The sequence below is a fragment of the Homarus americanus genome, unplaced genomic scaffold (assembly GCF_018991925.1).
Source record: "Homarus americanus isolate GMGI-L3 unplaced genomic scaffold, GMGI_Hamer_2.0 scaffold25483, whole genome shotgun sequence".
NCBI lineage: Eukaryota > Metazoa > Arthropoda > Malacostraca > Decapoda > Nephropidae > Homarus > Homarus americanus.
Genome location: NW_024726235.1, coordinates 6,093,210 through 6,108,074, shown reverse-complemented (window position 1 = coordinate 6,108,074; position 14,865 = coordinate 6,093,210). Strand labels below are relative to the sequence as shown.

Genomic DNA, 14,865 nt, shown 5'->3' with positions numbered 1-14,865 from the left:
TTGTATCAAAGTAATATTACTAAAAGTTTTAGGCAGCTACCAAACAGGGAGATTCTACTGCCTGGGAAGATATTGGAAGCACAATGTATAGTACTGTATTGTCTAAGGGTAAACCCTACTACCATATGGCATCACAAAAATTGTGACCAAGTCTTAGGTTGCTGATTTATCTTTCTGCCTCATTTACACACAATTGCAGAGTTTCAATTGTTTCTCTTCCTTTGACAACACAACATACATACAATATGATGTTTCTCACCTCTGATCTTTTTTCCATTTATTTATGGTTGGTTATTTAAAATAATGCCAATTCACTTCAAGTATTGGCATCAAATTTTACCGGCTGGTGTACACTAGTGACTCACTTAAGCGTCAGTTATTTAACTGAAACTAATGTTGGTGTGAGTAAAATATTTCCATTTACTTGAAATAGATTTGCCGATTTATTTGTTTACAGTAAAAGTCCAAAAATCCGGATGCCAGGAATCCGGACCACCCAAGAATCCGGACTTTTCGAAAACTCAAACTTTTTAAATTTAGCGGTCTTTTGTGGGTTACGTGAATGAATGGAGTTGCTTTAAAAAATTAATTTACATAATTCTAATAATATAAGTAATTGTAAATTACAGGTAGCTAATTTTGTTAGTTTGTAATTAGCTTGAACTGAAATGTAAAATTTGAGGCACTATAAATCTTTTGTGTGTAGGTGTGCATGAGTGAATGCCACAGTTGCACAGCGACAACAAACGACCACGCAATCGCCACTTTAAAACAAGCAATCAAACTGTGACAACGTATGTAATTTTGAGTCCTACTCTTTCCATGTACAGAGTACAGGCCCATAATAATGGCCCCTAAAGTAGATAAACTTCAATGTGTGAAGAGAAAGAACACATTGAAATTGAGTGACAAACTTGAAATAATTAAGAAACTAGAACGTGGTGTGAGCAATACTGTTCTAATGGAAACATACGACATTGGAAAGTCTACAATTTATGACATAAAAAAGGCAAAGAATAAAATTCTAGAATTCACAGCTTCTTCTCAGCCTTACATTAAAATTGCTGAAAGAAAAAGTTTACATTGGCCCAAATTATAAAATCTTGATAAAGTGTTGCGCGAATGGTTTTTGTTAAAACGATCAGAAGGTATGGCAATTTCTGGGCCGATACTTATTGCCAAAGCAAAGTCTTTTAAGGAGCAAATGAACATCGAATCAGAGTGCGCATTTAGTGATGAATGGCTTAGGAATTTCAAGACTCGTCATGGTATTAGACAGTTTGTTTACATTTTTGTCTAGTGTTGACTTTGTTTCTTTAAAACTGCTCGTTTTGATAAATGAAGCATGCTTTATTTGCTAATGAATAAACCATCAAAATGTACCTGTTCATCTGTTCTTTATTCCTCCTTAAATTTTAACTTTAAAAGTACTGCCTGAGAATCCGGAAAATCCGAAAATCCGGACCTACCCAATCCCCAAGCAGTCCGGATTTTTGGACTTCTACTGTATTTATTTATTTATTTATAATATACTGTAATACATTAAATACACTGCAAGTATTTTCTTTAATTTATATACTTGTTTTGCGAAAAATTTATGGTGATCATTAAAGACCAAACTCCGAATCCATGACGTGACTTCTGTTCATCATTCTCATCCTAAATTTACCACTGTCGGTAGTTTCAAGAATTAACGCAGTCATTTACTGAATATTCTTTGAAAAAAAATACAATTTAAATTAATTATTTATAGGAGATAAGTATTAAGATCAGTAAATATACAGATATGCATTACTGACCACCTCCGAACACAAGGACGGCTAAAAATAGCCACAGGCGGTCACAGTCAAGATCACTTTCCCTTTCTTGTCACTGGCAAATGGGGGTGGGGGGGGATGATGATAGCAGCTGTGTTTATTACCGGGGTATATTGTTCTTTTACGGTATGTTAAACTGGTTTATAATACATTTTTATTATTTCAATACTGTATACCGGTAATCTTCATTTTAATCCAGCTTCCCAAACGTAAGTTTCAGTATAAAATAATTAGTGGTAGGACCTTGTGAGTGGTTTACCATGTTTCCATCACCACTCTTGACATGCTAAACCGCAATATTTAAGAGGTAAGAATTTTATCTCTGGTGCTTAAGACAACCCCCTAATTTTGGGCAGATTTTTTTTGTTCAAATTCTGTCTTGTAGGCCGAGATATACGGTACATATCATTTGTGCAATATACGGGTGCACCAGCAATGCTCAAATTCCAAGCAAAGAGCACATCAAGTATTATAGATTTCCTAGAGTTCTGATAAAATAACACATAAGGCTAGCCGAGAACTTGTTTGAAGAGCGTTCTTATTTCTTTTGTATCTCTTTAATTCTGGAATGTCTGTCGATATCCAGGTAGCTACAGGAAGGTGAGATATTCCTCATGCTATATGTGACCCAAAAACACTCTGAACATCTTTAAAAAATCTTGAAAAAATTTCCAGTTGTGTTCTGACCTCACTAGGGGAAAGGTCACGGCAGGGTTAGCTCCCGAGGGATAATTATCAGATATGGCCAGTGCTATGTGTGGTCTGGGGTGTGCGAGTTTGTTGGCCAAGCTGGAGAGGGCCAAGGAAGAATTAGAGAGGGCCACGTTGGAGAACCTGAAATTAAAGGAAGAGGTGGCGAGGATGAAGGAAGAGGCGAGACAAGGAAAGCCTGAGTCTGACGAAAACTCAGGCGAGTGGAAGGTTGTGAGGAGAGGGAAGACCAAACTGGTGATGAAAAAATACATCAAGGATACATCAACAATGAAATCAACAGCTAAGTGTACCAACTCGTTCAGTCCCTTGATAGACGAATTGGAAGTTAGTACAGTCAAGAACAGAGCTGACAAGGAAGGTATAAAACTTTAATTGTTGGTGACTCACAGGTAAGGTACTTGGACAGGGCTTTTTGTGGTAAAAACAAAAATAGGATGAGGGTGTGTTTGCCAGGAGCTGGGGTGGCGGATGTAATTGACATGATGGACAATATCTTGTCTGGTAATGGGAACAAACCCATTACCTGCCTCAATGCAGGAGGCAATGATATTGGCCGGTGTAGGAGCGAGGAGCTTCTTGATAAGTTCAAGGCAGCTATAGATCGTATTAGGGCCAAGGGAGGGATCCCTATCATATGTGGTGTCCTGCCTAGAAGGAGAGTTGGCAGTGAATGGTTGTCAAGGGCGGTTGGTGTCAATGACCGTCTTGACAGATATTGCAAGTCAATATCAGTCCCATTCATTGACAACTGGGACAACTTCTACGACAGAAGGGACCTTTATGCTAGGGATGGGGTGCACCTGTCTCGGGATGGGGTGGCAACCCTGGTGGGGTCTCTAGAGGGGGCAGTTCAAAAGATATCGAAGTCTTTAAACAACTAGGGGAACATATGGGCACAGGGGTGGAGGAGACCGCAGTGGAAGCGGGCAAACAAAGTAAAAGGTTACCGGGAAACAGTGTTAGGAATGATGACAAAGCCAAATTAGACAGCGAGTTAAGACCTAAACGCGGTAAAGGGAGGACTCAGAACACGACTAACCTAAATGTCTACTACGCGAACAGTAGAAGTATGAGAAACAAAATGGATGATATTAGGGCCTTGGTATGTACCGAAAAAATCCATATAATAGTATTCACTGAAACATGGATCAACCTAGACTCACGTGAGTTACCTGTCGAATACCAAATTGCAGGTTACAAATTGTTCCATACCGACAGGCAGACCAGGAAAGGAGGCGGAGTAGCAGTCTATGTCAGGGATAACCTGAAGTGTGAAATAAACAAGGAAATAAAAACTGAGCAAAATACAGAAACAATTTGGATAGAATTAATCGACGGTAGGGAAAAATTAATCACAGGAGTAATATATAGACCTCCCAATCTTGATAGAGTTAATGAGCGACTTATCTGGGATGAAATGCGCAGGGCTTCCTTACACAACAAAGTCTGTATAGTAGGCGACTTTAACCTTGGCCAAATAGATTGGACTGACCTTATGGGTAACTCAGAATCAGAGGATTTTCTCGAAACGATCCAGGACTGTTTCCTAAGTCAACATATAACCGAACCCACCCGGGGTAATAATATACTCGATTTAGTTCTGTCGAACAGAGAAAACCTCACTAGCAATGTCGAGGTAGGGAACGAACTTGCAAACAGCGATCACAAAGAAATGAGATTCCAGTTAGATTTTCAGGGCGGACGAAAGGAAAATTCCACTAAAGTCCCAGATTTCAGAAGGGCAAACTTTGATAGTTTGAAGAAGCAGTTGAGGGAAGGGGTATCACGCCTGGGGGTGACTCACACCGACCTCACCCCACCCGCGAACCTGACGGTTGACACCGACCTGATAACGAGATCTGAGATTGCCGAGTTCCACGACAATTTAAATAATGAGTTACTTAATGCACAAAGGCAGAACATACCATACAAAAAACTCACATCAGACAACAATGACCCTAAATGGATAAATAATTATTTAAAGAACATTATTGGCCAAAGGAAGGCTATAGGTAGAGAGATAAATCGTGGCGAAATTTACCTCCGGGATTATTATAAGGTATTGGCAAGTAGGGTTAAAACCGAGATAAGGAAAGCCAAGAGGAATAATGAGGTAAGGATAGCAAGGGAGGCGAAGACAAACCCCAAAGGATTCTACCAAATGTATCAAACTAAAACACGAGAAAAGATTGAACCAATACGGTCAGATACCGGCGAGCTAACTGATAACGACGGAGAAATGAGCAATAATCTGAATAAATATTTTTCAACAGTTTTCACCACCGAAAATTTAAACATGATACCCAAGGCACCGACTCTATTCAGAGATAGTGAAGAAAACAAATTAAGCGAGATAGTAGTGACTAGTAACGATGTTAGTAAGCAAATACACCGATCCCTCGGTTAACGAGCGCCTAGGTTAACGAATTACCTTCCATAACATTCTTAACTTCGGTTAACGAGCAATCCCTCGATTAACGAGTTTTTAACAAGCACCCCTCCACATATTTTCGCTTGCACACTAGCTGTCATATTAGTCCGCCAATACAGTAATCAGTTCTAGGGCTTAAATTCCTTATTATTTTAGTAAATATCAAGAAGTTTGTACTATTCAATAATTTTTAAAGTCTTATATTAAATTTTTTAGTCATTTTAACAATTATTTAACATAATTTAAGTGTACTATTCAATAATTTTAAAAGTCTTATATTAAATTTTTTAGTCATTTTAACAATTATTTAACATAATTTAAGTACAGGGAAACTAGTTTTTTGCGTGCCAAACAGCCTGTCAACACCCCATACAGGCGTCAGTCTCTGTGTCTTTTCAGTGGAGGTAACATTTTGCTTCAGACTCTCTTCAACATAAATGCTAATTTTTCTGTGTTTCCAGTCAAATTATTGGTCATTTTGAAATATAATTTACATATTGATAATATATAGCGCAGTGCAGAGTTGATTTAAAGAAAATATTCTTGAATTACATCTAGTGAACTGAAATTTTATGGGTGAAATGGCACCATGGGGTGACTTCTCTTCCACCCCAATGCCTTCTCTTCTCCCTTCTCCTCCACCCCCATTCTAATTCCCATCATCATCATCATCATCATCATCATCCAGGAGCCTTCTACATACACACCTCAAAGTAAGTGTACTTTACTACCTTTTTTGTTGATTTTTGGCAATTTTCGGTGAGCTGGAACCAATTACCCAAAAACCCATTGAAACAATGGTTTCAGTTAACGAGCAACCTTCTGGAACGAATTGTGCTCGTTAACCGAGGCACCACTGTAGACAAACTAAAGCCTAATAAGTCACCTGGTCCCGATGAGATATTTGCCAGAGTATTAAAGGAATGTAAGGAAAAGCTTAGTATGCCCTTAGCAAAGTTGTTTAACATGTCCTTAAAAACAGGTGTAGTACCAGAATCCTGGAGGATAGCGAATGTAATACCGATTTTCAAGAAGGGGAATAGATCACTATCCTCTAACTACCGCCCAATCAGTCTAACATCAATAGTAGGCAAATTACTGGAAGCAATCATTTCAAACTCTATTCGAAATCACATGGAGAAGCACCGATTGATCAATGATTCCCAGCATGGCTTCACAAGCGGGAGTTCTTGTCTAACTAATCTATTAACATTCTTTTCATCAGTTTTCGAATCGGTGGACGAGGAGCACAATTATGATGTGGTATATCTCGACTTTAGCAAAACCTTCGACAGAGTCCCCCACGAAAGACTAATTAGAAAGGTAGAAGCACATGGCATCAAAGGTAATATCCTTAAATGGATTAGGGCGTGGTTGCAGGACAGGAAACAGCGAGTGAGCATTAACGGCACTAAATCCCATTGGAGCAACGTCACTAGTGGAGTTTCCCAAGGCTCAGTACTTGGATCATTATTATTTATTATACAGTATTACCCCGCCTAACGCGGTTTCACTTAACGCGTTTTTTCATATACGCGGTGCCTCGCCAGAGCTGAACTTTCACTGTTTTTCATTTTCGGCGGTGATTCGGCCGAGACGCTATTTTTAGATTCCCCACCCGCCACCTGCCTGTTTTGCTCATAAAATTATTTACCCGGCCAGAATATAATTTACATTGCTGGAATTCTTATAATTTGGTGATCATTTTGAATATAAACATCATATATTTTGCATTAGACATACAAATTTTAGATAAAATGTTTTCTCTGAGTAAATATGTTATCTTTTGTGCAAAATATATGACATTTCTATTCAAAATATTCCTGGTCTTACAAGGAATCCAGCAATGTCAATTGTATTATCCTAACTTTAGTTTGAGGTATTATTTATTAAAATTTAGTGGTCTTCCCCCAAAAATTTCTCAGAGAGGGAAGAGCCAGCAGTGTAGTGTGAGAAGAGGGGGAGGGAGTTGAGTCCATTATTTGAATGGACATTAAATTGGCGACTGTATTTCTCTATTTCTCTTAAGTATTAATTGTGTGCATGTACCATCATAAAATTAAGATGTTATTTTTACTACAACATAGTTATGTGTCTTCAAAAAGTGGAGTTTGGGGGTCGGGCTGGTTTCTATTGGAATTAATCCCATATGTTCTGTTGTTCACTTAACGCGGATTTCACTTAATGCGGGACCCTCTGGGTTCTATTGACCGCGTTAAGTGGGGTACAACTGTATACATAAACGACATAGATATCGGCATAGACAGCAACATAAGTATATTTGCTGATGACACCAAAATAGGAAGTGTTATTAAATCTGACGAGGACTCCACAAAACTACAGGAAAATCTAAAAAAAATTTTCGAATGGTCTGAAAAATGGCAGATGAAATTCAACATGGACAAATGTAAAGTACTCAGTATAGGAGATGTAAACAGGGAAACCAGTTACCATATGAACAACGATGCCATTGAGAAATCCGACTGCGAGAGAGATTTAGGAGCAATGATAAGTAGGAACCTTAAGCCAAGTAAACAATGTGTATTTGCTCGAAACAAGGCTAATAAAGTACTGGGTTCATACAAAGGAGTGTTAGTTACAAGACTAGCGAGGTCATCCTAAAACTATATATTGCGCTTGTGAGACCTCACTTGGATTACGCAGTTCAATTCTGGTCACCTTATTACAGCATGGATATAGAATCCTTGGAAAGAATTCAGAGGAGAATGACAAGGCTAATCCCGGGCATTAGGAACCTTGAGTACTGAGACAGGTTAAAGCATCTTAATTTGCACTCCCTTGAGAGACGTAGAGTGAGAGGCAATATGATAGAGGTGTATAAATGGAAGTCAGGGCTGAACAAAGGGGACATTACAAAGGTACTCAAACTATCCAACCAGGAGTGAACTCGTAACAATGGTTTTAAATTAGACAAATTTAGATTTAGGCGCGAAATAGGTAAACACTGGTTTGGTAACAGAGTAGTGGATGAATAGAACAAGTTACCAAATATCATCATTAACTCGAATACGCTGGATAGCTTCAAACATAGGTTGGATGCTCATATGAGCAATTGGGGTTGGGTGTAAATGGGACTGCCCAGTATGGGCCAATAGGCCCACTGCAGTTTCCTCCATTCTTATATTGTGAAAAAAAAGTAAAAGAAATAACTGTCCTAAGGGCACATAAGTCAGTTGGCTTAGTGTGGGAGGGGAGGTGGTGAGGCGTGTGGATGGGGGGAGCATTGTTAGGGAATTAGTGGAGAAAGCGTCCTCGCTGGTTTTGTTGCTATGGCGAAGCAGGGAGTATATGCAAATGGCAACTGCGTGAAACTCTCATTTGGCTTTTATTTACTGGTTTGGCAATGCAGTAGTTTTGTTGTAACTTATTTACTGGTATTACTTTTATTTATTCCTCACATTTACTGGTACTGTATACAGTCTCTCCTCTACTTACGACGGGGTTCCATCCCGACGACCAGGTCGTAAGTCGAAAAGGCGAAAATAATACATAGAAATTCTAAAATGGGTGTCTCTTTTTCTTCTCAGCACCACAAGAACTCTCACTTTTATGCTTGCTAGCCATTTTAAAGGGAATTACAAACGAAAATTATGTCAGTACACAGTGCGATCACTAACGTCGGGACTCGAAAATACGTATTGTGAAAAATATTTTATACGACCATGGCCATTGTATGTCCGGGTTGTCGTAAGCCAAATATGTCGTAAGTCGAGGAGAGACTGTATATTATTTTAAGAAAACTGTGGCTACAGGAGGAAAATACACACAAAAAAAATTTCTCCTAAATACTCAATGCTAAGATGGGGGCTGTCTTATATGGCCATGCATCTTATAAGCCATAAAATATGGTACTGTATTTTTTATGTTTTTTACATCATTATTTATCATTTTCATACATTTAGTACATTTGCTGGAAGATAAGGACAATCAGCTTTTTCAAACAGGTGGTCCCTCCGTTTAGTTAGGATCTTCGAGGGTTCACTGTACACCCATGTCTCATTTTACGCGTGGGTTACATTCTTGAAAATCACCGCTTAATTAAAAAACGCGTAAATTAAACATAATTTTCCCATAAGAATATTTAGTACATGTAAATGGTACAGGTTAGGGGAACCATCATATACCGTACAGGGTACAAACAGTGCTCTCACTTAAACCAGGGAGGGAGGGAGAAAGGGAGGGAAGGAGGGAGGGAGGGAGGGAAGTGACAGTGACATGTTTGACAGTTGCGCCGAAGGTCTAGTGAAGTATATATTTGTTTATTTATGTCCTTTAGATTGAGGTTTTGTTTTTAGTTTATAAAATGTCACAGAAGTGACCGGAGAGAACATAATTTACATTGCTGGAATTCTTATAAGAGAGTGATTAATTTGAATATAATCATGCTATAGCTTGCACTAGACAAAAATTTTAGTAATCATTTAGTACATTATTTTGAGTACATGTACAGTACAGCTTTGGCCTTAGGACAGTGTAGAGTGCCCAGAGAAATTTTAGGCGCGAATTTTAAAATATGATGCACCAGATTGACTCGCGCAAAATGAGAAAGATTTGTTTTAAATTAAAACATTGTCCCCAATTGTGGGTGTTGCTTTATATCAATAATCTTAAATTGAATAGCTTTAAATCGACGTTCTACTGTATTCAAAAAACGCTTAAATCAAATGAGTGTAAAATGCGAGGTACCTGTACTTAAAATAATGTTAACAAAATAAAAATAAATAAATATATATATAAAAATAAAAATTACGTACATACGAAAAATATAACCCATCCCCCCCCCCCGGTTAAGCAAATGATATTCGTGGATTTGGCAATTCGTGGCCATTTTGAGACCCAAACCCTCGCGGATTTTAAGAGCATGTTGTAAAGATATGGTAATACATGTGTTGGAAATAAAGGTATAGTAATACAGAAATATCTCTGTGAGCCGGAATCCCTCTTAACGGTAACTCTCCAATAGCCGGAATTGAAATTTGAAAAAAAAATTCTGGAAAAATTTTCAATTGGTGTGTGTGTGTGTGTGTGTGATGTCGGGGTGTGTGGGTGGTGTTGAAGGGAGGCTGGGGCAGGTGGGAAGCGAGCCTTTTTGGAGTGTGGGGAGAGGGTAGCACTGTCAGTTTTCTTTAGGCTGACTTTCCTCCTACCTCACTCAAGCATCTGCTAATTGTGATAGGGAGATGAATTTGATAACATAATGATCCTCAACATATTCTCTATGAGAAGTTTCCAAAAAGATATCCTTAAACAAAATATTTTGATATGATATAATGATGGGAATTCCATTCTTTTATAAAAAGTAAGAAATGTTGATATCAGAGTTTAATAAAGTCAGTTCTATTTAAGTTAGACACACCATTTTTTCAACAAAACAATCCTGAATACTTTATCTAAAAGTTTGATTTAATATATTAAAAAGAAAAGAAAAACGATCTATATGACATGGGTGTGAATGGAGCTGTGTGTTACAGACAAGACAGTGTGGTACTTTCCACGAGTCTAAATGACACATCTCGCAGGGAATCTGGCTAACAGAGATATTACTGTAATATGATAAATACACAAAACACGTGAATTTAACTCACCACAAACGATGATGAGTGCTGCGTGAGGTTAGGTGATACAATGGAAATTACTGGGAGATGTAGCAAGCCCTAATGTTTTGCAATCTGGCTAATTTTTTCTTCCACATCAAACTCCATAAAACATCAAGTTTTACATCCAACGAAATTCCTTTATAGGATCTTTTAGCACCATTGCTTTCACTTGCACTTGATGGCCACCAAGAGAGATCAAGCATACATGCTGGGAGATATAAAATAACTAATTCCAGCGGCGTGGGTGTGCTGCGTCCCCATACTTGTTGGTAGCAAACACCAAGAAATCCACAGCATAAAAATTACTATATGTCTGAATTTTTTTTTCTATTTCGCGATTTTAGCGTTAAAATTTAACCCATTTCCGTAAGGTTGAATTTATTGGCCGTATCCTGAATTTCGTGGTCATAATTTACAAATTTCATAATGGGTAAATAAATTTCTGCAACCTGAGTTTCTGTAAGGTGGTGGATACCTGTACAAACAAATGTAAAATAATATATATATACACACACACAGGATTACATTCAGGCATAAATGCATACACATAACTCTTTGGGTGGTGTGCATGGTGGGTGTGGCACGGTGGTTGTCGTGTGGGAACACACAGGATTAGTAAGGCACAATAATCACGTATCACTATCTCTGTCACATGGTGGGAGTCACTACACTGCAGACACGTAATCCATGAGTTCCTCGCTGTCATCATCATCGCCTGTGACCACCTGTATCTAGTGGTTTTGTGAGGTCTTTGACAATGTCGACCAATTTCGAGGAGGAACTTTGCCTTGTCTGCCATCACCACGAACTTTCGGTTGACAATCTTTTACATAAATAATTTGTTCAACCCTACAAACTACAGTAGTATTGTTTCATGCTTCCTGGCATCGAACACAAAATGCAATATGTGTGGGAAGACAATGGGATAAAGACAACGGTTTTGGCTGTGGTGGTTTTAGCGTAGTTGTGGTCTGCATAGCTTCATATGCATAGTAAAGGTAATGTATCAGAAATAAGAATATTCATCAATTTAGATGTAGAATACAGTAGTACAGTATTTATAAAGCAACACTCTGTCTAAGTAGAAACTGATAAGTCATCAAATTTTATATTCTAAGAGAAATTTTATATTCTTTCAGTTTTTACGGATTTCTATTAAACAATCCATTCAATTCCACAAGTTGTGGTTTGATTACCAATACCAAGTCTGTGAAGTCCTGTAAATTTCCCCAACAAGATATGTTTAAGATAGTAAAAGGCTTCCCAACGGTCATACTAACAATCACAACAATCAAAAGAGAAAACATTGTGAAAGGCACAACGTGAAAGAAAACTATACAACTTTATCAATAACAACCACCTGGAAAGAATTAAAGAGTCCCTCAATGTTTCAAAATACAGTACAAATAAAAGTCTTTGAATGTAAAAGTCATACACTTTATGTCATATATTATAAAATACATATTCATGGTGCAAGTGAAAGAATACCTAATGACACTAGACAGAGAACCATTTGAATATAATGAACCTAATGTTATTAAGTTCTTATAAATCCCTGAGGAACAAAGTAAAAATAACAAAATCAAGTGAAATGGTTCACCAATACAGGAGGATAAGGGCATTAATTCAGGCTTGTGGGAAACTATCACAACTAGTGACACCTATTTAGACAGTCAAGAAAACAAGATAAACTCAATTAATTTTGTTACTTGCAATCCCCCAGAGGAATTCCCAGTTTTAGTATAGGTGACACTATGGAAGTATATAAGATTCTCCTAAACATTCAATAGGTCAATACAACAGTTCCAGCCCAATTCACAGGGTTACGTTCCTACAGACCTATGATGAAAATGGAAATAATGTAAATTCAAATGTAAAAAAAATATGATCTTAAAATTCTATCACCCCAAAAAGTAATTCAAATTTCCAGTGATTATGATGACAGAATGTTATTCACTTCAATTGTAATATGATAACGTTGAGCCAAATCAAACTTAAATCAGACTACATTAAGCCTGTGGTTCCACCAGAAGAGAGCTTTAGCTTTAAACTTTTAATATAAGAACTTCTTCCTTTACTACCTGTATTTACAAACATGCAGTCGAGACAACCTTTAGGGCATTCCCAAAGCAATATGGCTCCCCTGGCATTAATATACTGCACAAAAATATCATGCATTTACCAGCTTTAATCATCAACAGACATTTCATTACAACAAGCCTCTAACCAAAAACAGAAAATACAGTACAATAATGGATTTTTGAGGTTCAGTCACAGTTTAGAAATATGGAAAAATAACACTGAAGCATGCCCATTACCCAATAAGTACAACCACAAGGAAGCTGCCTTTCTTTTCCAAATAAACATCAAACTAACTTTGGACACACATGCAATATATTTATTACAATCAATCCAGCAAAAAGAAGGCATATAGACTAAACTTGGTAGTGCAGCAGTACTGTATATTATATATTTTACTGGACATATTAAGAAATTTTTATGAAGTGAAGAATAAACTCTATATTACAGCAGTACATGAAAGCACAGAGAAATTATTTTTATAAGAAATTTTCAATCATTTACACACACACACCTCTTTCATTTTGAAGAAGGCTGCACCTGTAAGAAGTGAATCTGACCCAGCTTGATGCTGAGGGCCCACACGCTCCAGTTCTAGTTGTTCTGCAACTTCCTGCAGTCCTCCTTTCAGGTTCTTGCAGGATTTCATCAGGTACTGTAAAACAACACTCTTTTATCTTTAAATATCACATATAAACATACAAGGGGTGGCCAAAAAATTTGCAAACCAGGTTTATAATACACAGGCAGAATTACAACTCTTATTTCAATAATGTCTCCATTGACTTCGTGTCCTCAACCTAATCATGACAATTTTATAGAAGTTTTCCAACTACAGTACACCTACACTCAAGCCTCCTTCAGCTCCCCAGCATCCTGAATGAGGCTCCCTTGGAGGTGGGACTCAAGTTTTAAAATAGATAATAGTTGCTCGTGACCAGATCTAGGCTGTAGGAAGTGTTGCTTGAAATCACATGGATTCATGGATCAGAGTACAGTACGTAATGACAAGTAGCAGGCAGGAGCATACCTCTAGTCAGCATTCCTCAAAACCGTACCAGCAGAGGGCTGACTTCTAAACTTGGGGGTAGGACAGTTTGGCTACTATACTTCCATAATTCTATCTTTCATTCCAAGGTCCAGTGATAAATCCAGCTCTCACCTGCCATCACCAGATGGGAAAGATAGCTTGCTAGAGCCCTTTAATTGAAGGCCAAACTGTATATGCTAGCAAAATTCTAAAACCACTATAACATACCTAGACTTATAATAACCAATGGAATAACACAAACAAATTATAAAATTAATGGCTTGAACTAAAAAAGTACAGTAAGTAATTTGGGAAACAATTCCCATAATTCCATTTTTCTTCAATTTATCAGCTTTATTATTATTATTATTATTATTATTATTATTATTATTATTATTATTATTATTATTATCCAAATTTTATTTCACCAATGTAAAGCTTAAAAATTTCTGCTTTTTTGTTGTGCAGTACAGTCTGCATTTACGCGGTCAATTGAACCCGTGGGGGTCTGCATAAAACGAGAAACGCGTAAACGAAATAACAGAACATATGGGATTAATTGAAATAAGAGACTGGGCCGACTCCCAAACTCCACTTTTTCCTACACAATACGTACGTTATAGTAAAAAAACATCTTAATTTTATGATGGTATGCACACACAATAAATATATAAGAGAAATATCAATAATATTAGGTTTTTTAACACTTACGTTAGTAGAAAAGATGGCTGGGCACACGGGGATGGGGGGTTGGTTCCGAGGCAGAGGGCAACTTATTGGCCCTCACCTGTATCACTTGTATCAATTGTATCACTATCCACCACAGAGGCTTGCAGGGCCTTTTTGTCAAACCATATCCTCACTATCACTGACTTGGGCCGGCTGTGGTGGGTGGCGGGTGAAGAACTCGGTAATGTTTTGATGACTGGGCGACCTTGTGCGCACCCTGCCCGCGCCGCTTCCCACATAAATGATGAAATTTACCACGTAATTAAAACATTTCATTCTGGCAAGGCACCTTGTAAATGACCAAACGCGTAAACAAAAACCAAGTAAATCCAGACTATACTGTATAACATTTATTGTGTTTACTAATTTTTTGTTGGGTAAAATACAAGTTGTTTTTGTTGAAAACTATAATGCATAACTTAACTTCCTTGAAAATATGCCTTCTTT

The 14,865-nt window shown here is 37.6% G+C and overlaps 1 protein-coding gene across 3 annotated transcripts in view; it reads right to left on the bottom strand.

The window, feature by feature from the left end:
- The window catches only part of LOC121865478 (CCR4-NOT transcription complex subunit 7-like), an 88,774-nt gene that overhangs the window by 26,467 nt on the left and 47,442 nt on the right, over nt 1-14,865 (bottom strand). For 2 of the 3 annotated variants that reach the window (XM_042364952.1, XM_042364950.1), the window contains exon 6: nt 13,174-13,314. In XM_042364952.1, coding sequence (XP_042220886.1) covers nt 13,174-13,314 — 141 coding nt within the window. Of the gene's footprint in view, nt 1-13,173; nt 13,315-14,865 lie in introns of those variants that run through there. The other variant, XM_042364953.1, reaches the window with a different exon arrangement.